The sequence below is a fragment of the Rhamphochromis longiceps genome, linkage group LG7 (assembly GCF_057381845.1).
Source record: "Rhamphochromis longiceps isolate RC_006_pf linkage group LG7, R_longiceps_female_GT1.1, whole genome shotgun sequence".
NCBI classification, from domain to species: Eukaryota; Metazoa; Chordata; class Actinopteri; order Cichliformes; family Cichlidae; genus Rhamphochromis; species Rhamphochromis longiceps.
In genome coordinates, this window is record NC_140563.1 from 57,031,411 (window position 1) to 57,056,017 (window position 24,607).

Below are 24,607 nucleotides of genomic sequence, written 5' to 3' on the forward strand. Positions count from 1 at the left end.
AATATTTTAAACAGATGCACATTTTGGTATAAACTGTACTCGTTAATTCCTGTCCTGATTCACAGTCACAAAAAACTGGAGAGGACAGAATGTCGCCTGTCAGGCTCCTAAGGTTCTGAATCAGTCCAAAATCGAAAAGTTCATTAGCTTTTATTGAGCTTAGATTGTTGATTTTTTTTTAATAAATAAAAAAATAAGATATATTAATCAAATTTTCTGCCCTATAATAATTATATTGTCCAAGTTACAGAAAATGGAAATAAAAGTAAAGTATCTACATATTTCGTTAATTGTACTAACAACAACAGGATTACAACGTGAATTTTTGTTATAAATTTAACGACAGTAGTCCGTTTTTATTATTTATTTATTTATTTATTGGGTTGAAATTGTAGGTGAAAACATCAGTGGCGCATGCGCACCTGCTCTTCTCCGCCTGTCTTCTCTCCTGACAGACCGCAAATGACCTCAGTCTCCGCAATATCACACAACTTAGACTGGAGCGCTCAATAAACGGCATACCGGGAGCGATGGCCGGGATGTTCGGGAAGATATTCGTTGGCATTTATGTGGAGATAAAACGGAGCGACGGTACGTAGCATGCTCCGCTCACACATGCACATTCAGACACACCGCTCTCCATCCGGCCGGTCCGCATGAGAGCAGCTAACGTTACCGCTCAACGCAGCCGGGTGTTTTTGCTAGCTAGCAGGCTGCTACACTGTCATTCACAGGAATGTCGCAGTAAAAGGTCGGCGAGCGAAATGTCAGAGACTCAAAAATGACACAAATAGTCTTTGACACGGTGCTGCTGTGTCTGTCAGTGATGCAGACATACGGCAATGGGTCGACCTGACTGCAGGGCTGCGGGCGGGTCCGTCCACCTGCTGTCCGGTTGACACCTACCCTGCCGCCCTCCCTCTCCTTCCTCCCGTCCATTGCTTCATGGCCGAAACACCTCCGGTTAGAGGACGGGATGCAGGCACAAGTCTGCACTGCATCATGCACCATGCAGCGGTGGCCTGTTAACCAGGGCTGATGGATGGCTGATGGGGGCCTTTCATCTCCAACTGTATTTCATCTCAGTAAAAAAATCGCACGACTTTCAAACTGCTCTGTGTATTTTAATATTTGTCTGATGGCTAAGAACCCGGTCAACAGTCACTACACGCAGCGCTTGCAGTGGTGTGATTGACAGTCTCAACATCATCCTTCATCAGCCACACCCATTTAGCATATCAGCATCCTTATTTTAGGGTTTAAGTTTTCCCTGTAAACACTGAATGACTGATGGATCAGTTTATTTGTTGTAAGATAATGCACAAAATATCCTCAGGCCTAATTACTGAACATTAGCTTTATGGCTCATAAGTTGGTGTCTGTATGAGCATTGGCTCTACAGTCTGGTCCAGCACTGCGCAGGCCTAGCATCCATCTGTATCCTCTCTGCAGGACGAATACACCAGGCGATGGTCACATCACTGCATGAAGACAATGAGAGTGTGACAGTGGAATGGATTGAGAACGGAGACACCAAAGGGAAAGAGGTACATCTACCTCTGCACTCGGTTTCATTCATTATGTCCTGAAATGTAGTGATTTGTAATTTGTAATTCTCTTCCTGAATTGTTGTCAGGAATTAACTTTCAAATATGGCACCTGTCTGTAGTTTTATTTGTGTTGCTGATGAAGTGACTAAAAAGTGATTGTCTGCCAAAAAATGATAGCTGGTATTTAAACTGTTGTAAATGAGTTGCTGGCCTATAACCTGTGAAACATATCTTAATAATATCAAAGCATTTTGAGCCAGAAACAATAACCCTGTCAGACATCAGATGCTGCAATCAGTTTTGTCAAAGTGACTTTTATATACGCGTTATTTATCAAGGTAAAAACTCTTATTCATATTAAAAATGGCTTTTTAAGAGGGATCTGGCCAAAAGAGAGGCAGAAATTGCAACAAACATGACATAGTACTGTAAAGATGTTTTAAGTAGCCAAAAAGGACTGGATTGATCGTAATAAAAAACAAGGAGCAGATACAATATTACAGAGTCATGAAGATACTTGCAAAATAGGTAATTTCTTTATTTTATACATAACAGCTTAGTGAATCCTGACCACACAATATTTATCAGTATATGTTAGAGATGAAAAACACAAAGAAACACTGGAAATCACTTTTTGGAACACCTGAAAGCAATGAAATAGACATGAGTATCTTATTACTTGCTTTATCCTGGACATGTTGTAATGCTGTTGTAACATATAACATATTGCTGTACCCGATGCAGTGCACTACAAGTATCTCAAGTGTATAAGCATAAAATGCTTAAAAAAGATAGAAGTAGACACCGTCACATGACCCATAGTTTAATAAAGTCCTCATGTCAAAAGGTGAGCTTTTTTTTGGGAATTGTAATGTTGATGTTTTGAAACCAGATGTGATAAGTAAGGTTTACCAAAACTAGGAAAGACTGGAAGATTTAGCAATACTACATTCACAAAAACAATGTAGGTTTGCTTTAAGACAAAACCTGCTTTATTGTTCATTTTAGAATCTAATTAGGACCATAATTTCATGTATGTGTGCAATAAGACCTGAAACTCATAGGCCATTTTCCCATAGGCTTCTATGCAATCAAACTTCTTTTTAAAAAGCTAAAGAATGTCCTCCTGCTGGCAACCAGAAAGATCGCAGATTTTAACGAGCTTTGTCATTGGCAGAATTATCTGAGCTTTTTTTTTATGTTGGGTGTTCATTTGGGAGGCTAAGTTCACCTTTACATCATTACAGCCTTCTAAAAGAGTAGAAATATTGAAAAAATATTATTGATAAAAGATATTACGACAAATTAAGCAGTCACATACTGCAAAGATAAACGTTATTGATCATCTTTATTGATGTTCTCAGCAAATACAGCCCCTGTTGCACTTGATGAGGTGATCTTTAGCCCCTGCTTAAACAAAGATTGTAACGATAACAAAGGAATTTCTTTCTTTTTTCTGATTTAGATTGATCTGGAGAGCGTCTTTGCTCTGAATCCAGATGTAGCTCCTGATGAAGAGATACCACAGAGTCCCGAGGCTCCTGTTCCTCCCTCCAATGTTGCCAAAACCAGCAAAGTACCCAAGGTCTGCTTCTCAACACCAGACATCATTAATCAATCACTCCTATTTGCACATGACCTTTTAACAGAATATTACTATTATTCCTGATTTGAAGAGATTATGCTGTATTTATTGCTATAACATATAATTCAGTTTAGACATTTTTCCTTGCATACTTTGTGTACTCCCTTCTTTCATTCTTAATTCAACTCTAATGATTATGGTCTTTATAGACCAGACGGACTACAGCAATACCCAAGGCTGAAAATACCCCACGGGAGAACAGAGGTACGTTCTCCCACTAACAGCTCTGAGATATGAAGCTTATAATTTAATCATTTTCTACTTCGATACAGTTGGTGCTGCCCGATCATGTAAAAAAAAAAAGAATTTATGGGAAGCAGAGTGAGTGAGGGTTATTTTCTCGGAAATTACTGTAGAACAGTTTCACTACAACTTCTTTAACTCACCTTAAAGTCAGTTTTTAAGGTGAGTTAAAGTTTTCCCAATACAAGAATTAGTCCAAGTGATTAATAACTGTAAAAGTCAAAGATAGAAATTTGTATACAACAGGGTTTTGTAAGAATGTAATAATGACTCCCAGTGTGCATTTAGGAAGAAACATCCAATAAGTGTGCTGAAATTTCTTTCTTATGAATGTTTAACTGAATTGACAAGAAAAAAAATCAGTGTTAAATATTTAAAATTGTAATATTTTGTTAGAATTAAAGAGTCATGTTTGGTTGTATTTACTCTTCTAATGATAAAATCCCCTGCTTCACGAGTCTGTCAGTTATGACAAAATGAATGGTTAAGTTTGTGCAGTCGGTTTGAAGCAGTCAGCATAGAAACACTGGCATGAACAAACCTCACAGAAAATCTAAGAGGGTCACTGTGAACACTTCTCCTGAGAATTTGGGTTTAACTTTGTATAATTTGGGTGAACTGCCTTTTTAATGTTTTGAGATGAGCAGTTACACTGGATTGTGTGCTCCTCAGCTGCCTCAGTGGGAACAACCCGGGCACGTCCCAGTCAGCACAGCCAAGCTGCGGAGCCACCCCCACCAACCATCGTTCCCCAGCCTGCCGTAAACCAGTCCCTGATACAGCAGCAGAACGGTAACACAGTCACCCCGTCTGCAAACTTCATATGAGAGAGGATTCATGTCCACATGGCTCTGTTTGAAATTCTCTGGAGGGAGTTTCCAGCATCTCTGTTGTTGTTCTCTGTAGCAGTGATGTCATGCTCCCACACAGCTGTGTGTCTAAGGGTGTCAAAGGCTCTTTCACTCGCTGTGGCTTCATACTGCAGCACTTGTTTAAGTTTTTCCTCTGCTGTTGTTTGAATGACCATAAATATGTAAATAAGATCAGGCCTTCAAATAGCACTCAAAACATAACATTTGAAAAAAGAAATACTGTAAATAAAAAGCCATATTCAGTGTAATTTTTTTTAAAAATCAGCTAAATCTGGCAAGTTTTTTGTAGACCTGCCCACCGGGCTATGTGCATACACTGAAAGCAAGAGCAGAACGGAGCCGACATCATGACACAGATGAACTCAGACACAGAATGACAAATGGAGCTTGGCAAGATATGGGCTGAGGGACTGAATCAATCAAATCACTGCCATGTGTTTTAGGAATACTCCAGGACTTTTAACACGTTTAAAATAATGCTGGTTGCCAATTAAAAAAACACCCAGGTTAGGGGGCATTCACAATTATCAACAAATTATTTTTTACAACTTATGAATTGGCTAAATGGATGTAGTCTTTATAATATAAAGTTTTAGATATTGTACATTTTACACTTGATTATTGAGAATGACTGATTTAAGGTGATGCATGCATGATGCATCTGTATAGTAGAAAAACTGACTTTTAATTCAAGATTTGAAAGTGGGACATATAATAAAAGTTGAACAAGATTAATTAAATTTATGAAACCATTTAGATTTTAGGTAAATGTACAAAGCGTAGTGTAACTACTCAGCTACACAGTTCTTTTGATTTATTTCTTTTTTTTTCCCTTTTGTTGTATGAAGTGTTTTGTCGATGTGGTGGCCAGATGACTGAGTAGGAGCATCAGCAAAACTGCAGCTCTTGTTTTGTGTGTGTAAAAGTAAATGTAAGGCATTATGAGTCAGCATCATCAAAAATAATTGTTAATGTATCAGAGGGAATAGTCCCTGTTACTTCAGCCTGTAACCATATGTATATATATTTTGATGCTGATATTTTAGGCCACTGTGCTCCTTGTTTTTTCAGCACGGAGGAAATCTAACTGTGTGAAGGAGGTGGAGAAACTGCAGGAGAAAAGAGAGAAGAGACGTCTTCAGCAACAAGAGCTCAGAGAGAAGAGGGCACAAGTGAGAACTCAAGCATACACTACAGTACTTTACATTATACACACATCAACAAACACATTACCACAGTGTGAAGTGGAGAACCATTTGTTTGAGAATTATCTCTAGATATGAAGCTGATTTATAGCATACCTGCCAACACATGTTCCCAGGGTTTTTAAGACATCTCCTGGAGGCCACCTGTTTTACTATTTGTACTGTAACACTTCCAAAATTTGCAAAAATGCAAAATGTCTACTGTCTTCACTTTTTCATCTAAATGACTTCAAAGTTCAGTATTTGAGCCAACCCCACCACTCTAACAAACAAAAGTCCCAGATTTTCAAACCTAAATGCTGAAAGTTCTGGTTTATAGTCATAACTATAAGACATGGATAATAATGCTGCCTCTCACACAACAGGAGTTTTACCCACTATACTGTTGTACTGTGTCTCTTTATAAAAAAAAAGGTCAACAGAATTATGCACAAACAACTAGACTCTGTACTGTTAACCCAAGATTAAATATACTGTATATATTTTTGCTTGAATATTTTGACCTTAATGCATGTGGATGTGTGGACTGAGCTTTTTTCTGTGCTTATTTCTATTGTGTGTGTCTGCTGTAGTCTTTCACAGTGTGCTGGTAATGTTCCAGATTTGCAGTAGCAAATTATTGAAACTATAATGCATGCCATTAATCAGGTTTTTTAAATATAACCTCATGTTAAATAAGCAAAACTGTGACAATGTGAGTGAAATGAAAAAGAAAAAAACATGGATAATTATACTCCAAAAAAACAAAGCAAAAGAAACATTACTCATCAAGTCATATTAACTGAAACTGTGAGAAGATTTAATAAGCACTGTTTTAATTAATCAGTCAGCTCATGTAGCATTTAATAAAAACGTTTAAATTCTGAAAACAGCTGAAACAACACAAACTTTTAAAGGAATCAGATGCTTCAGTTTTTTTCTTTTGATTATTGCAGCTGTGTTCGGTTCACAGTGTTCTGAGCAGGTGGCCCTAGAGTTAAAACATATAGTTAGTTGGAACTAAAAATCAAAACGTGATCTACCAAACCCATTTTAGAGAGCACTGTCTGGATACAAAAAGTATTCTCAGGCTGAAAGTAGCTTCTAATCGGCTGATTTAGACAAAAGACTTAAAAGTACATGACGTGTCACTCAAAATGTTAGGATGTTGATTTTGAATTAATTAATTCACGAATAATTGAAATGCTTCCTGAATGTTTTTATTGTCTTTGTCATTATGTGATCAATACTTTTGTTTTCTGTGCCACTGCAGGAGGTGGACGTTAATTTACCAAACTATGAGATTATGTGTATGATCAGAGACTTCAGAGCCAGTCTGGACTACAGACCTTTAACCACAAACGATCTGGTGAGTCCAATTTAGATCTGCTGGTCAGAAGGAGTCAGTAGAGAGAGAGGTACCTGAGAATGTTGGAAGAAAGGAGAAACGAGGAGGTCATATGGCCAGTACAAAGGTGTGAACCGCACTATTTATTCATGTCTTCTCATGTTTCAGATTGAGGAGCACAGGATATGCGTGTGCGTTCGTGCACGTCCCCTCAACAAAAAAGGTAAGAGCATATTTATGTAGCAGCTGTATTCAGAGAAACTGTGAAGCCTGTGTTCAAGCTCAGACAGCTAATCAAAGTAGTTTAGAATTGGAGAGATGACCCCTGTGAGGAGGTGGAAAGCCTCCCTAAAAGTTTTTTATTGTTTACATCCACTATATCAATCAGATCTGCCTGATTTTGGACACTCATGGATAGGGATGGGTATCGTTTAGGTTTAATCCGATACCGGTGCCAAACCGATACTTTTTAAACGGTGCCAGTGCTTAAACGGTGCTCGAACCGGTGCTTAAAGAATGAAGAACACAAACTTTGTCCAAAAACCTATCATGTTCAGTTGTTTTTTTGTAAAAAGATAACAATGTTAGTCTTCTCTGCAGCTATGTGGCATATATGGTATCACTCTTGGCTGGAAGCAGTGCTTAAACAATGGAAAAACACAAACTTTGTCCTAAAACCTCTCAGCTGTTTTCCACTTTTTCTTTGGGCATTTTAGCCTTTTTGGCCAGGGTGAAGGGAGCATCTGCCGTCAAACAAGAAGACAGCCGCATGTAACTACGACGGTGTTTGCTAGTTCACCTTACGTGCATTAATGGTGGTTAGCCTACTCAACGTAAATTACACACGAACAACATTAAGCTACTCACGCAGAGAAGAACGGCTGCTGCTGCCGTCATCATCCGTCATCATTTCTGCTACACTGGCAGGGCTAGGGGCCAGGACTCTCCTCTTCGGGTTCATGTTGCTAACTCCTGGTCCGATAACAGGCACCACACCCGCAGTAGATGTGCACGGTGTGAGGTCTTGCAGCAAGCTATCAAATACGGCGCATTTCTAGACTTTTAAAAAAACGCTATGGGTCGCCAGGCGTTTCATCAGATTCGAGGTGTTACCTCCTTTGCACAGTATCACCTTAAAGCACTTGTTGCAGGCTGCTGGGTTTGCATCTTTTGCTGTGAAGTACAGCCAGACTTTTGACCACTTCGCCTTGGGCGTTTTTAATCTGTAGCTCTGCTCTAAAAGAACGTACGTACCTGGACCCGCCTACTATCCTCGGAAAGGTAAAATGATTGGCTAGAATCCAAAGTGTATGACATCTCAGGGAAATAAAGCACCGAAATGTGCGCTGCTTTTCGGTCTGGTTACTACCGTTTATGTCAGAACCGGTGCCATCATGGCACCGGATACCGGTACCCATCCCTACTCATGGGTCATTTCTTCTGTTGTGGTGCCAATTGTGTCCATTTTAAATATTATTTCTAAAAATCTCTGAATGTCGATTAATTAAAAACAAGTAACAGGGATGTCTATAGACTGCTGCTTGTCCTTGCCCTTGTACATCATTGTAGCCTGTGTCTATAACAATGACTGTGTCTCTTCAGAGTTATCAACAAAGGATCTGGATGTGATCACCATTCCCAGTAAGGACGTTGTAATGGTCCATGAGCCCAAGCAGAAAGTTGACTTGACCCGCTACCTGGAGAACCAGACCTTCCGATTTGACTATGCCTTTGATGAGAACTCCACCAATGAAATGGTTTACAGGTACACTGTTTTTTCTTTTTTCTTCATGCTGTAGCACTTGAGTCAAATATTCTGCTGCCAATAAACACTCCACCCTGCAGGTTCACTGCTCAGCCACTGGTTGAGACCATTTTTGAGAGGGGAATGGCGACGTGCTTTGCATACGGACAAACTGGAAGTGGAAAAACACATGTGAGTTTTTGACTTTGATTTGAGAAGTTTGGTTTTAGTGTCATAAAACCAAACTTCTCAAATTCTAACTCATGTCTCCTTTTAGACAATGGGAGGGGACTTCTCAGGAAAGAACCAGGACTGCTCCAAAGGGATCTATGCACTGTCTGGTTAGTTTCTGCTTTACTGATTATTATTATTATCATTATTATTGCTGGTCTCTCTCATTTAGGTGTGTCCTTCTCTCCCTGCAGCCAGAGACGTTTTTCTCATGTTAAAGAAGCCAAATTATAAGAAGCTGGACCTGCAAGTTTTTGCCACATTTTTTGAAATTTACAGTGGGAAGGTAAGTGTGTTATCATCACTGATCAGTTAAGCTGTATGTTAATATATAATAAAAAAAAAGGTTAAATAATTGATGAATAGAGTCATGATGAAGGATGAGACATTTACTTCAATTTACTTCAAAAATACCACATATTTATATTTAACTGTTTATGCCAATGTGCTTGATTCTCTGTAGCAGACGGGTACCTCAGTCACTGGAAAACAAATTGTTATGTTTATAACTTCTGTTCCCTGAACATATATAATGTCGGCCGCACTTGCACATACACACCCCTGTCATCACAGTCAGTCTGATAGCTGCTCTTCACCAAGCCCAGCTGCACAACAGAGCAAGCTAGTGTTTTACCTCATTCCTCTTCTCCAGGCAATAGAAGTATTAAACATAACACTTTGTTCCCTTTCAGTCGGTTCATTCAGAACAACACAAATAGCATGGAACACTGGCATTCACCAGGTGGAACATACTCTCAGTTGTGGTCTTGTTTTGCCTCCTGAGGCACCTTTGGTGCTCCATGCCAGGGAGATAGGCTCCATAATCGAGTGGGAGAGCTTATAACTTATACTGCACTTCTTGGGCAGCAACAGAGGAACTTCAGGATCTCCCTCCTCCTCACATGCAAACGTGAGCCCCTCTCCACACCCTGTGGAGGCTCATGAGTGGGCCTTTGCTCTAAGGCGACTAACATGGAACTTGACCTGAAGTAGGCACCGCTTTCTTGGCAGGGAGCAGATGAACTGTGAACCTGTAAGAGCTAGGTGCAAGCTTGGGATTCATATCACATCTGGGCATGATATCGCACGTTATTTGTATTATTTGTCAGCAGTGAGGGATTGAAATTAAATGGTGCTACTTCAGGAGGAAGTATGCTGTAAATGTTAATATTATGACAAGAATGACTTCAAATGATAAAGACAGGTAGTCCAGAAAAGTTTTTCTAAGGACCGGCTCTGATTAAAATTAGCTGTAATGAGAATTGCTCTAGGAAAGGAGGTTCATGTGCCTTGACCAGATACCAGCAGCTCAGATCAGGGACCATGTTAAACACATCTCAGCATAAGTGGCTGGTGGTAAATCATGTGAATGATTCTCATGGTAGAAGTGCTGCTAGGAAAATACTACATGGGGTAAGAACCATCAGCACAAGTAATGGAAATTAAATCAGGAGAAATTTGCCAGAGTCCAGTCCTCTGTCTTTGTGAAGCTGAGAAAAGGTTAAACTGCTAACGCTACTGTTGAGCATATTTGTGTTTGAAGGTGTTTGACCTGTTAAACCGTAAAGCCAAGTTACGGGTGCTGGAGGACGGGAAGCAGCAGGTGCAGGTGGTGGGCCTGCAGGAGAGGGAGGTGAAATGCACAGAAGATGTCCTCAAACTCATCGAAGTGGGAAACAGCTGCAGGTAAACGTGATTTTTTTTTTCACATATGGATATGTGAAAACACTAAACAGTAACAAGATTTGAGTTGGAGAACCGCTGAATGAACCCCCTGAACACCCCCCACCATGCCTCTTGCAGGACGTCTGGGCAGACATCGGCCAACGCTCACTCCTCCCGGAGTCACGCTGTTTTCCAGATCATCCTGCGTCGGCGGGGGAAGATGCATGGAAAGTTCTCTCTTATCGACCTGGCGGGGAATGAGAGAGGGGCAGACACGTCCAGCGCTGACCGGCAGACTCGCCTCGAGGGAGCAGAGATCAACAAGAGTCTGCTGGCACTCAAGGTCTTCGCTTTAGTACTACAGATATTCTGTTCTTTAGTGTTGTGCTTCTCATATAGTTGTGATTTCAGAAGTTTACATACACTCATTTTGGGTATTAATGTCATTTTCATTTTAAAGATTTCTTTGAACTGTTTATTTTCCAGGGTGAAATGATTGCACACCATACCTTTGCTAAAAAAAAAAAGAATTATACTTTGTAGAACAACAGAAAAGTCCTAGTGAAGGTTTTCATTTTTTCAAGTCCTGGAGCACATGAATGTCCTGCAAATCTAATTAACATTGACATGAGCAGTTTTGATGGTAAAGGAAGGCAGGTATAACAGTGAAAAAGCAAGCAGCAAGGGTGGTAGTGAAGGTGGATGAGTTAAAATACTCGGGGTTAACCATGCAAAGTGACAGTACAGAATTCAATTCAATTCAATTTTATTTATATAGCGCCAAATCACAACAAAAGTCGCCTCAAGGCGCTTCATAGATACAGAGAAAAACCCAACAATCATATGACCCCCTATGAGCAAGCACTTTGGCGACAGTGGGAAGGAAAAACTCCCTTTTAACAGGAAGAAACCTCCAGCAGAACCAGGCTCAGGGAGGGGCGGCCATCTGCTGCGACCGGTTGGGGTGAGAGAAGGAAGACAGGATAAAAGACATGCTGTGGAAGAGAGACAGAGGTTAATAACAGATATGATTCAATGCAGAGAGGTCTATTAACACATAGTGAGTGAGAAAGGTGACTGGAAAGGAAAAACTCAATGCATCATGGGAATCCCCCGGCAGCCTATGTCTATTGCAGCATAGCTAAGGGAGGATTCAGGGTCACCTGGTCCAGCCCTAACTATATGCTTTAGCAAAAAGGAAAGTTTTAAGCCTAATCTTAAAAGTAGAGATAGTGTCTGTCTCCCGAATCCAAACTGGAAGCTGGTTCCACAGAAGAGGGGCCTGAAAACTGAAGGCTCTCTCTCCCATTCTACTTTTAAATACTCTAGGAACAACAAGTAGGCCTGCAGAGCAAGAGCAAAGTGCTCTAATAGGGTGATATGGTACTACAAGGTCATTAAGATAAGATGGGGCCTGATTATTTAAGACCTTGTATGTGAGGAGCAGGATTTTGAATTCAATTCTGGATTTAACAGGAAGCCAATGAAGGGAAGCCAAAACAGGAGAAATATGCTCTCTCTTTCTAGTCCCTGTCAGTACTCTTGCTGCAGCATTTTGGATTAGCTGAAGGCTTTTCAGTGAGTTTTTTGGACATCCTGATAATAATGAATTACAGTCGTCCAGCCTGGAAGTAATAAATGCATGAACTAGTTTTTCAGCGTCACTCTGAGACAGGATATTTCTAATTTTAGAGATGTTGCGCAAATGGAAGAACGCAGTCTTACATATTTGTTTAATATGTGCGTTGAAGGACATATCCTGGTCAAAAATGACTCCAAGGTTCCTCACAGTGTTACTGGAGGCCAAGGTAATGCCATCCAGAGTAAGAATCTGCTTAGATACCATATTTCTAAGCTTTTCAGGGCCGAGTACAATAACCTCAGTTTTATCTGAATTAAGAAGCAGAAAGTTAGCGGCCATCCAGGTCTTTATGTCTTTAAGACATTCCTGCAGTTTAACTCATTGGTGTGTGTTATCTGGCTTCATGGACAGATAGAGCTGGGTGTCATCTGCATAGCAGTGAAAATGTATGCTATGCCTTCTAATAGAACAAAGAGTTCAGAATGTCCCAGAGGAAAAGCCTGCGCATGCGCTTCTTTCACCACTTAGCTCTCATGTCGACGAGGGGATGCTGCAAACAGAAAGAAAATGTTACGGATACTTTCGATTGATTTAATATTAAGACGATTAACTTGGATTCTTACACCGACTATTCCCACTCACCGATCGCTACGGAGACAGCCTGCACTCGCTTCACCTCACAAGAGAGGTGAAGCGAGTGCAGGCAAGGTGAAGTTGATGGAGACAACTGTCAGGGGTAATTTGTGACAGAAGAATAGCAGCAAGAGTGAAAGGTAAGGTGGTAGTGAGATTTGGTATGATGTATGGTTTGGACACAGTGGCACTGACAGGAGGCCAAGTTGGAGGTGGCAGAGTTGAAGATGTTAAGATCTTTGTAGGAGTAAGCAGATTGGACAGGATTTAATAAGGTGCTCTGGTTGAGCAGCTTTGAGGGGTGGGGTTTTTGGACATGTCAGAGGAGGGATAGTGGATATATGAAGCAATGGATGTGAAGACAGCAGGCAGGAGGAAAAAAGGGATCAAGAATATCTTTCAGGGGCATTTTGCTGCTGTATAATCAGAAGAACATCCATCAAGGAAAATGCAACAAATAGGCTATAGATATAAAAAAAAGCAAAAAAACAACAACTTTAAGACAGCAAAGAAGATTCTTGGAAGATTCTACAGGAAAGGAGGAGATGGAGGCAGGCAATCTCGAGAAAACCCAGATATATTCAATTGACTTGAAACAGCAAATCATCTGAGAAAAGAAAAATAGTAAATATTTCCTAGTTCTCCTTAAAAATTATTTTCAAAAATGACTATAATTAGTTAGCCAGATTTTTTGCATAATTGGGCATGGTGTATGTTTGCAGGAGTGTATTCGAGCCCTGGGCAGAAACAAACCACACACTCCATTTAGAGCCAGCAAGTTAACCCAAGTGCTGCGGGACTCGTTCATCGGAGAAAACTCCAGAACATGCATGGTAAGAAAACAACATGTACCCACTATAGACAGACACAATAGAAAGTGATTACAGATTTGGTTGCAGTTTTGGTAAATCCCTCTCTCATCTTTTTACAGATTGCAACCATCTCTCCTGGGATGGCATCTTGTGAAAACACACTGAACACATTGAGATATGCCAACAGGTAGGAAAGATTCTACTGAAAGGCAAAAAAAGGTTTTCAGATATAACATTAAGATGAATGCACATTGAGTTATAATTTCAAATTTATACACCTTCACTTTCCACTAACTACCCTGACTTTCAGGTTTTGTCAAAAGCATCAACATAAAGTTCTAAAGTGGACCTGTTATACTGATTTCAAGTTCCATAGTTTTATCTAATATACAAGATTCAACTGTCAAAAAATTCAATTCAACTTCAACTTCTCTCACTTTAAGCCAGCTTTCTTCTGATTGGCTGCCTATCACAAACAGAAGTTTGGAAAATTTGTTTATTAAGCACATTCACCATTGTAACAGTATAGAGAATTATTTAAAATTTTGTGTTTGAGGAGTTTGCATGAAACATAAAGCCAGATTTTTCTTGAAAATGTTGACTTATTGTGAGGAATATTCTTAGTTATCTGTGTGCTCCGTTTGTCTTTCTCCTCTGTTGAATGAATTCATAAAAATGTAAAATAGAAAAGACTACATAACATAACATAACATGATCCTCTCCTGCCTCCACTTGTTGATGTGTGTTTCTCTCCCCTGTCATGCATTTTTTTCCCAGAGTAAAGGAATTTGGGATAAGTCCCTCAGACATTCCCTTCTCCCAGAGTGGGGGTGGAGGAGGTCGCTCTGAGCTCTCCCCTACCTATGAGTATGATCATTTTGCTATGTCTCTTAACAGTGTCCTGCACAATTAGTTACCCCCGTATTGGCATTTCACATGAACCCAGGCAGCCGCTTTGTGTCTGTTTCTAAAAAGATCATTGAGGGTCCTAACATCATCAGTCACCATAATAATGGTGTAATCATTTTTGTAGGGTCTTTACCTTACAAGATAAAGTGCCTTGAGACAACTGTTGTTGTGATTTGGCATTATATAAATAAAACTGAATTAAATTCAGTTTAGCTGGCATGTGAACCAAGGTTAAAATGAGTTCATTCACTGTCTGCCTCACTTTACTTATTATTTACAAAGTTTTTTTTATTGCTTTAACCTCCTAAGACCCAAACTCTTCCACAGAATGCATTTTTAGTTTCTCTTTGATATTTGGGCCGATTGGGGCCCTATGAATGTAAAAACGAAGAATCACCAGATTTCTTTATTATTTTTTTTACCTTATTTTTGTTTTTAAGAAAAATAAGAACCACATATGGGGATATTTGTTTAAAATTTTGATAGAACAGTAGCTGTATAATGTCCTCGTAAGTGGATATCAGGCCCTTGTAGAGCAAAATTGAGTATTTTGGTCTAAATAACCCAAAATGTGATGTCCACATATGTGGACGCCAGGTCCTAGAAGGTTAAGTCATTCACTTTTTTTGTTAGTCTTATTTTATTTTTGTCAACAAATCCTTTTGGGGAAAAAAAAAAAACAATAACAATTGTACTTTTCTATGAAGTATTACATTATATAAGTATTATATATTTTGCACTTCCATCCCAAAACACTCCAGTGAGATACACTGTTGCACTGGATGACAAATTTTTTAGTTGCTGTAAAAACTAATTGTCATTTATTGTGTTTTAAACCCACATACATGTCTTCGTAGTGCAAATAATTATTCACTAAAGCAGCAGTATCAAATATAGGGCGTGGGGGCAGAAATTGGCCCAGCACAACCTTCCCTAATGGCCATTTATACTGCACCGATGTAATGACGCAACTGATAAGCTGTTAAATGACAGAAAAGATCCTGTTCTTTCACTATCTATAGAAATTTCAATTTTTTATAAGGGGTTCACAGTAAAAAAAAAAAAAAGAGGGGCATTTTCTGTCAATTAACAACACATATGACCTTCCTGTTAAAGGAGCGATCCTCAACAAAGCTGCTCATAGGGCAATGGGGTTCTCTCAGTGTTGCTGTGGGCTTTTACCTTAAAATATAAAGCATCTTCAGGAAACCGTTAATAAAACTGATCTAAAATGAAGAGTACGTTAACAATTCATTTATAAAATTATGTGCTACAATAATTTATGGCTGGCAAAAAAAATATAAAAAAATTACACCGCATCCTGATCTTTCCATTCAGCATACCATTTGACAACTGCCTCCTCTGGGTTCTGATCTTTCTGTAAGATTTGTTGGCAAAAAGTAAAAAAGAAATCGCTACATCACCTTACCAGTATCATCCAATCTATTCAATATATTTTAGCTTTGTGTCACCTATCATGATGCATGTGCCCCACTTTGTTCCATCTCTAAATCCCAAATTCAGCAGAAGTGTAAACTTTTTGGTTTTCTTTGTTCTTTAGGCTTTTTTCATCAGTCATTTGTTGACTTGACTTGTTTTCCAGACGTGAGTTCCCAAAGCCTGCATGAAGTTCTTCGTCTTCATCTTCATCTTCATGTTTCTTTCTCATAACTCACAGTATTCATCACTGATTTCTTGGCATGTTGAACCACTTGTCACCGACGCGACACGTTTGTATATTTCTCATATACAGCTACACACCATTGTAGCTCACCTCTGCAGTTGTTTGCAGTTGTCATACTGTTGGTTTACCTATAGTGCTGATGTGTTGTCAGGGTGAAGGAGCTCACAGTGGACCCTGCGGCAGCCATGATGGAGAGCCATCAGGGAGGACACATCACGCAGCTGGAGGTGCTGGAGGCTCAGTGGGGAGTGGGGAGCTCTCCACAGAGAGATGATCTGAAGCTGCTCTGTGAACAGAACGTAAGAACATCTGCTGCCCACGCACGCTACCGTGACAGAGAACATCTGAACCCACAGCAGCTCCGTGTGAAAAATATAGATGCTAGGTTTCCACAAACTGACTTCAGTTGGCTGGGAACTGCTGAGCCAGATGATAACTTGCATTATTCCACAAATGTGGCCCATAGAAAACAATAATATTCAAAATACCTCCTACCTTCTCATATCTTTACTCTAGCTCCCTGCCACATTCACAGTTCAATTCAGCACTAAGTCTGCTTGCAGGTTCTTGCACAGTTACTTTCCATATAAAACTAGTTTCAACAAAATAAACAATAGATCTTGCCTTCCTCTGCAGTCACTTTATTTTTTAACTTTTATGTCATAACCCTCATTCACATTGTGGCTGATGGTGCCTCATCTGGAAAATGGTCATGGCTGAATATTGAATAACATTAGGATTTAATAAAAGAAGTAAATGAAGTACCTCTGGGTTTTGGTACATTATTATTATTTCTTGGAATTTATCTAGCATAATTGTTTTTAGTTTAAATTTGCATATATTTCCTGCAGTTTTAAATTCATAATCACAGCACTGGCTTTGTTTATTGTAGGAGGAAGAGGTTTCCCCGCAGCTCTTCACTTTCCATGAAGCCGTCTCTCAGCTGGTAGAAATGGAGGAGCAGGTGCTAGAGGATCACAGGGCTGTTTTTCAGGTACAGTAGGCCAGAAGATTTCTGTTTTTCCATTTACAGCTAAAAATAATAGGAAATTAATAACCAATTGTAGCTAATTGCTATGCCTAGCCCCACATACCTGATTGATCATTTGTTTTGAGGCATGTTAGTATAGATACAGATTTTTTCTGAACAATGCTAAATCGTTTATTATAATGGGTAAAGCTTTAGTTTTAAAAATCTGATATCCTAAGCAACAGTTCACAGCTAGCACTGGAATTCATCTACCCTATTTTCTCAAGAGGCTTTACCTTTGCCAGACCTTCGTCCACCCAAGCTATCGAGCGTATTGGGCGACAAGGTCTCTCCATCGATTACGATTTCCAGCAAGCTCTTCACCTTTATCCCAAGCAATGCAAAGGGCTTTGAGGTCATAATGGAAGGTCCGGTGCCAGGTCAGCCATGGCCGTCCCCTGCCACAACCTCCAGGTGGAACCCATCTGAATGTTTTGTTTGGCTGTCGTCCATGCGAATGATGTGCCTGGCAAGTTTTTGACGGCAGCATGCGATAATCACGCTGAGGTGAGGACGGTTGCTTCATCGTAGCACCTACTCATTGGTGACATGATCAAAGTATCGGATCTTCATTATCCTTCAAAGGCAGCACTGGTGGAAGACGTCCACCTTCCTGGTAATACTGGCCGACGCTTTACACCTTTCAGATGCATAGATTTCCATTGGGATGATGGTTGAGGCGTACTAATGAACCTTGATGTTGATTGAGATGGAGGCAGATGACCAGATATTTCACATTTGTTGGAATACCAACGAGGCTTTGCCAGTGCGGCTCTTGAAATGAGTCTCTCAATCTCCGTCCCAGCCAATGACGCTGCCAAGATATGCAAACCTCTCAACCACCTCGAGTTCTTGCCCACCGATCTTGATCTTAGGCATACCGGCCTGGTCGCTAATGTGCATGATTTTTGATTTTTCTGCACTGATGCAAAGTCCAACTTTTTCCAGCCAGGTTCGACGTTGGATGCTGGAGGTGGTGTCCATCTTCCACCAGTCATCTGCAAAATCAAGGTCGGTAAGTCAACTGATCCCGTCCAAGGTGATGCCTGCATCTGGCCTGACCAGGGCTTTCTTCATGATGAAGTTGAGGGCCATTAGGAACAGGAAGGGCGAGAGGATGCGTCCTTGCCTGACACCAGTCTCAATGGTGAAGAGATCGGTGTGGCCCGTGTTCATCTTGATGGAGCAGTTGGGGTGGCAGTAGAGTGACTTGAAGATTGAGATGAATTTTCGCGGGACACCGTACAGGTGGAGGATGCTCCAAAGCAAATCTCTGTGAATGCTATCAAAGGCTTTTTTGATGTCGATGAAGTTTATTGAGAGTGATCGCTCTCAATTAACACATATCATTGAACGCTAACTGTTCGATGATGTTCCTGAGGGTGAATATTTGGTCAGTGCATGATCGTCCATGTCGAAAGCCCGCCTGTTCTTCGCAGAGGCGTTGGTCGGCAGTGCCTTTAAGTTGGCAGAGTAGCATGGTGAAGAAGGCCTTTCTTTTGACAGAGAGTAGGGTGATTCCACACCAGTTTGTGTACTCCATCATGTTGCTCTCCTTTGGTAGTTTGAGGATGACGCCTTTCTGACAGTTTTTGGGGACGGCCTCCATTCACCAACATTCATTGAACAGTTTTGTGAGCACATTTGTAACAATCGGCCCTCCATATTTCAGCAATTCTGATTGGATTTCATCCATGCTGGCTGGTTTGTTTGATTTTTGAGCTTTCATCGCCAAACAGACTTCATGTTGAGATATGGTGCCTTCTTCTACTTGAAGAGCTCCCAGTTCTTCTTGTTGCTCAAAATTGTATGTGTGGGTCAGTGTTTCCCAGAAGTGTTTGACTCAACAAGCATCCTGCTTTTCTTTGGTCACCAGAAGTTTGTCATTCTTTATTCTGTTATCTGTTCAACAAAATACATAGATGTATGAAGTCCTTCCATGAAGTCCTTTGTTGATAGCTTTAACCTGTTTAAAGCTACATCGACATTCCCAGCGAGCTGAGGAAGAAAAGACAGGGGTGTCGTGCTGGGAAGGAGCGCCGTCGCCCGAGAAGGAGACGTTATCGACCATCTCTTCCTTCTGTAATTATTGGAAACGTAAGATCTTTGCCCAATAAGATGGATGAGGTCACGTCGCTAACCTGGTCACAGAGGGAGTACCGGCAATGTAGCATCATGATGCTAACGGAGCTAACTCCGGACACAAGCGTGACACTACCGGGATTCCAGCTGCTGCGAGCGGACAGGACGAGAGACAGCGGTAAGAGGAAAGGAGGGGGACTGGCAGTGTTTGTAAATGACAGATGGTGTAACCCTGAGCACATCACTGTGAAAGAACAACTCTGCAGCAGAGACATTGAGCTGTTAGCCGTTAGCATGCGTCCGTATTACCTGCCCCGGGAATTCTCGCATGTTATCGCGATAACAGCTTATGCGAGTGCCAAAGACTTCACGCCCCAAGGACCTCAACAGCTACAGGCCAGTGGCTCTGACATCCCACCTGATGAAGACCCTGGAGCGGCTGGTCCTGGCTCAGCTTCGGCACCTGGTGAGCTCATCACTGGACCCACTTCAGTTTGCCTACCAGCCTGGCATTGGAGCGGATGATGCCGTCATTCACCTCCTACATCGCTCCCTCGCTCACCTGGAGACCGCTGGAAGCACTGTGAGAATCATGTTCTTTGATTTCTCCAGTGCCTTCAACACTATTCTTCCCTCGGTCCTGAAGGACAAGCTGGAGAACTCTGGAGTGGACCGTCACCTCACTACCTGGATACTGGACTACCTCACCGACCGACCACAGTATGTGAGGACTCAGGGCTGTGTGTCGGACAGGGTCGTCTGCAGTACAAGGACCCCACAGGGAACGGTTCTGGCTCCGTTCCTCTTCACCATCTACACTGCACACTTCTCCCACAACTCCACCCAGTGCTTCCTGCAGAAGTTCTCTGATGACTCTGTAGTAGTCGGCCTCATCACTGATGGGGACGACAAGGTGTACAGAGGACTGACCCAAGCCTTTGTGGACTGGTGCCAGCTGAACTACCTCCACATCAACACCAGTAAAACCAAGGAGCTGGTGGTCGACTTCCGCAGGCACAAACATCCTCCACTGCAACCACTGAACATCCAAGGTATGGACATTTAGGCTGTGGACTGCTACAGGTACCTTGGTGTTCATCTGAACAACAAACTGGACTGGACTCATAACTCAGACTACAGGAAAGGGCAGAGCAGACTGTACCTGCTGCAGAGACTCGGGTCGTTTGGAGTGGAGGGCCCACTCCTGAAGACCTTCTATGACTCTGTGGTGGCCTCAGCTATCTTTTACAGTGTGGTCTGCTGGGGTGGCAACATCTCTGCCGGGTACAGGAAGAGACTGAACAGGCTGATCAGAAGGGCCAGCTCTGTTCTAGGATGCCCTCTGGACCCAGTGGAGGTGGGAAGTGACAGGGGAATGGTGGTTAAGCTGTCATCCCTGTTGGACAACATCTCCCACACCATGCAGGAAACTCTGACAGCACTGAGCAGCTCCTTCAGTGGGAGACTGCGGCACCCACGGTGTGGGACGGAGAGATTTCGCAGGTCTTTCCTCCCCACTTCTGTCAGACTGTACAACAAAGACTCCAACTGATCAAACACACACATCCACACATGTGCAATAACACTAAGTGCAATACTCTTTATCTGACAAAGTTGTATTTTTACTCAGTTGTATTAAGTATTTGTATTCTATTTTTATCCTATTGTATATTTTATTCTATTTATTCTACTGTATATAGTATTTTATTTTATTCTATTCTGTACAGTTGTGTACAGTATTTTATTTTTATTATATTCTAATTTTTGCCATATAACTTTTGCACTGTCCACTTCCTGCTGTGACAAAACAAATTTCCCACATGTGGGACTAATAAAGGTTATCTTATCTTATCTTTAGTGCAGTAATTTACAGTAAATACCATAGAATTTGCCATATTTTTATAAGGAGGAACCACGTGCCATAACATAACTTTGACCCACTTTTGCATTCATAGGCAATATGAATTTAAAACCACATAGCCCAACTCAGCTGCATCGTTTTCCCTTACAGGAGTCGATCCGGTGCTTGGAGGATGAGAAGGTGCTTCTGGAAATGACAGAGGAGGTGGACTATGATGTTGAATCATATGCAACTCAGTTAGAACAAATCCTGGACCAGAAGATAGACATTCTTACTGAGTTAAGAGGTAAACATCATGCAGTTTCCAAATTTTCAGCCTCTTTGCATTAAGAAAGTATCAATTCTACAAGTTAGTCTGATAAATGAATAACTGTAGATGGCAACAGACACACCGTTAACAAACAACTACCAGCTGCCACAGTAATAAAAGCAATGTACCGATGTTATGTTATATATTAAGCTACATTTAAAACATTTCCTCTGCCAGCAGTTCTTTCCCACAAGGAAATGAATCTGTTACTCTCCACCAGACTCAGAAACGGCAATTTTATCTCACAAAACACAGGATTTTTCATCTACTGCAGCCTTGATGTGTATATTGGTTGGTTTGTATTATTGTTCTGTTTACAGTGCGTAAGCTTCAATCCAAACTAACGCATTACAGTGCAAGAGTGCTAAGTAGTTTCTATGATAGTGTGCCATTTCCATCAACAAACTTGCAAGTAAAATTAAAATATATCTTCACATTTTCAGTTGTACAACTCAAAATGTGTTTTGTGCAAACAATTCAAATAAGTTTTACACTTATTCATATGGTAAATGGCCTGTATTTGTATAGCGCTTTTACTAGTCCCTAAGGACCTCAAAGCGCTATAGACAACCAGTCATCCACCGTCCAACGACACGAGCCGGGGCTCGAACCGGCAACCTTCCGATTACAAGGCGAACTCCCAACTCTTGAGCCACAATCGCCCTATATAGGGGTGATATTCATATTGGATTTTTAAGAACTATACCCATATTTGGTGATTTAAAAATCTGATACTTCAATCAAGGTCAGTATTGATGAGTGTGAAGTAGTCACACTCGAACGTCAAGGAAGGTGGTAGGGAAGCAGACTATGCAGACATTTTGGGTTTCCAAGGTGAGCAATTTATTTGCAGTGAACTTAATTTAATGTATAACTTAACAAAACTTTCCCCAAATCAATTCATTTAACAAAACTCAACATAACATGGCTCTGGTGACACAGCTCACCTCTCCTCTCTCCTGCATCTGGTAGAGACTGGCTTTAAATAGGGCCATCAATTTCCCTCCAATTGCCCAGCCAGTACCACTCACTCAACTGAGGGATCTAAAACTCTACTCAGGTTATCTAAAAACACAAAACCTCTACACACTTCTAATATGCACATTTACACAACTAAATGGCAGTATTAACAAAAGGAAAAACATTCAACAAATCCCTTTAAACATTAACACAAACAAAAGGAAGCATCTCTCTGGAAAAAGAAACCCCTCCACATGGTTTGACCTGATGATGTCATGTGTGACATGATCAGGACTTTAAAATGAGGAAATGCCAAGCGGGCGTTTCCCCACACCTGACACTCATGATGACTGAAAAGACAAACAGAGTAAGTATGAACAAATGACTTAATCTGTAACATAATAAAGTATAAAGAAGCATAACTTAGTATTTGTCTTAATTTGCAGAATGTTTGATTTGCCGGCAACAAAACGCTTACACAAACAAACCCGGGATAGTGAGTGAAGCAATGTTACTTGACAAATAGCAAATCATAGCAAATACATAGAAACAGAATAATGTGTACAATGTGCAAAAAAAAGGTAAACACATATGGGACAAATGGAGAGAATTACAACTGCTTCTCCACTTTGTCACAATGAGCAAATAGCTGATTATATGAAAGAAAGAAGTTAAGCTACGAATTATATGAAAATACAAGAGACCCAACAAAGACAACACAATTGTCCAGCAGAAGGATTATCCATGTTGATAGGACAGAGATAAATCTTTATTTCCTATTCTTCACCAGTTTCTGCTCTTATCCTATCATTTCACCTTCACTTTTTATAAAATTCACATTTTGCTACAGAATATTTCACAATATTTAAAAAAAAAGCTTCAGCTGGTGTATCAAATTTTGTATGAGTGACGTGATTTCATGTTATCCTTAAAGACAAAGATCATCATTTAAATAGTGCCTTCTGTGTGATATTCTCTCCTCTTCCAGATAAAGTCAAGTCTTTCCGTTGTACTCTCCAGGAAGAGGAACAAGCTAGCAAACAAATCACCCCCAAGAGGCCTCGGGCGCTATAGACGCATAACATGTGCTATTTCACTGATTGGTCCTCAGAGAGGTGAAGGCCATAAGGAGGTCAGTGCTGATGAAGCAGCTGATTTAACTCAGCTGTGATTTTATGGTGTGAGTTCCTGTAAGTGTGTTTGGTTTTCCCTGACCTCTCTGCTGTACAGACTGCTTCCTGTCATCCATCCATTTGCAAAGCCAAAGAGCGTACCGCCCACGCTCTGCCATGTTCCTGTAAAGCGTATCTATAAAGTTTTTCTCTGTGTGCTTAATCCCAAGTACTTGATTTTAAAACAAAAAAGTTCAGACATTGTTTTAAATTATTTTTTATCAGATCAGTCATGCTCACCAGGGCAATTTTATAAACAACTTTTGCCATTTTGTGCAATATTTGGAGGAATTTTTCTTCCTGTTCTTCCTGTTTCAGCTCGGATGAACAGGGCATGTCAAGTTTGTGTGTAACATGAGCCACGTGTTTGTGTTGATACTGTATGTAATTAAGGTTTGATTGAGACAAGCCTAAAATTAACCTTATGTGACATTAACTGCGCTAAAGGGTGCACTATGATCAAGGTGTTTCAGGATACATTTACAGAAACAGTTCTTTCATTTGCCATAATAAAAGATTACTTCTTGTTGCTGTATGTGTATTTATTTAGCCCTCAGGGCACCTCCTGTGGAGCATCTAGCTAATTTTTTCGGGGCCACTAGTTCATAGTTACTAATTATTACTAAAATATGTTTAACTACTCACGCTGTTCAAAGGCATGAAAATCTTTTCATAGCCTTCAGTTTAACATGAAAGACAATACAATACAATACAATACAACTTTATTTGTATAGCACATTTAAAACCAGAGGTAGCCAAAATGCTTCACATAATCCAATAAAACAGTAGTAAAATACAAATGCAGATAAGCTAGCAGATGGCTGGCATTGATTAACCAAGCATACAAGCACGCAGATAAGCAAGCAAGACTTAACGATAAAAACAATATAGGCAAAAGAGAGGAAAGGGGAAGGCAAGAAAGAACACTTAAAAGGCCTGCTCTAGGAGGCCGGGAAGGCTAAGCTAAAAAGGTGGGTTTTCAATCAAGACTTGAAGGTCTGGATTGAGTCAGATGTGCAAATAGTATGAGGGCGGTTATTCCAGAGGTTAGGTGCAACTGAACCAAAGGCACGGTCACCTCTGGTTTTCA

At 40.7% G+C, this 24,607-nt stretch overlaps 1 protein-coding gene across 2 annotated transcripts; it reads left to right on the top strand.

The window, feature by feature from the left end:
* The first annotated feature begins 446 nt into the window (after positions 1–446).
* LOC146666456 (kinesin-like protein KIF2A) lies at positions 447–24,007 on the top strand. Of its 2 annotated transcripts, XM_085414494.1 has the most exons (21): positions 447–591; positions 1,453–1,547; positions 3,016–3,135; positions 3,345–3,399; positions 4,111–4,230; positions 5,382–5,482; positions 6,768–6,863; positions 7,011–7,065; positions 8,445–8,607; positions 8,688–8,778; positions 8,864–8,927; positions 9,012–9,103; positions 10,361–10,503; positions 10,621–10,825; positions 13,420–13,530; positions 13,629–13,696; positions 14,287–14,376; positions 16,254–16,401; positions 16,995–17,096; positions 21,226–21,361; positions 23,334–24,007. In XM_085414494.1, exons 1-21 carry the CDS (start codon positions 531–533, stop codon positions 23,417–23,419), a joined length of 2,202 nt encoding a protein of 733 aa, XP_085270620.1. In that variant the 5' UTR covers positions 447–530; the 3' UTR covers positions 23,420–24,007. The 2 variants fall into 2 exon arrangements, with proteins under 2 accessions (XP_085270620.1, XP_085270621.1); XM_085414495.1 differs by lacking the exon at positions 14,287–14,376.
* Positions 24,008–24,607: the final 600 nt, after the last annotated feature.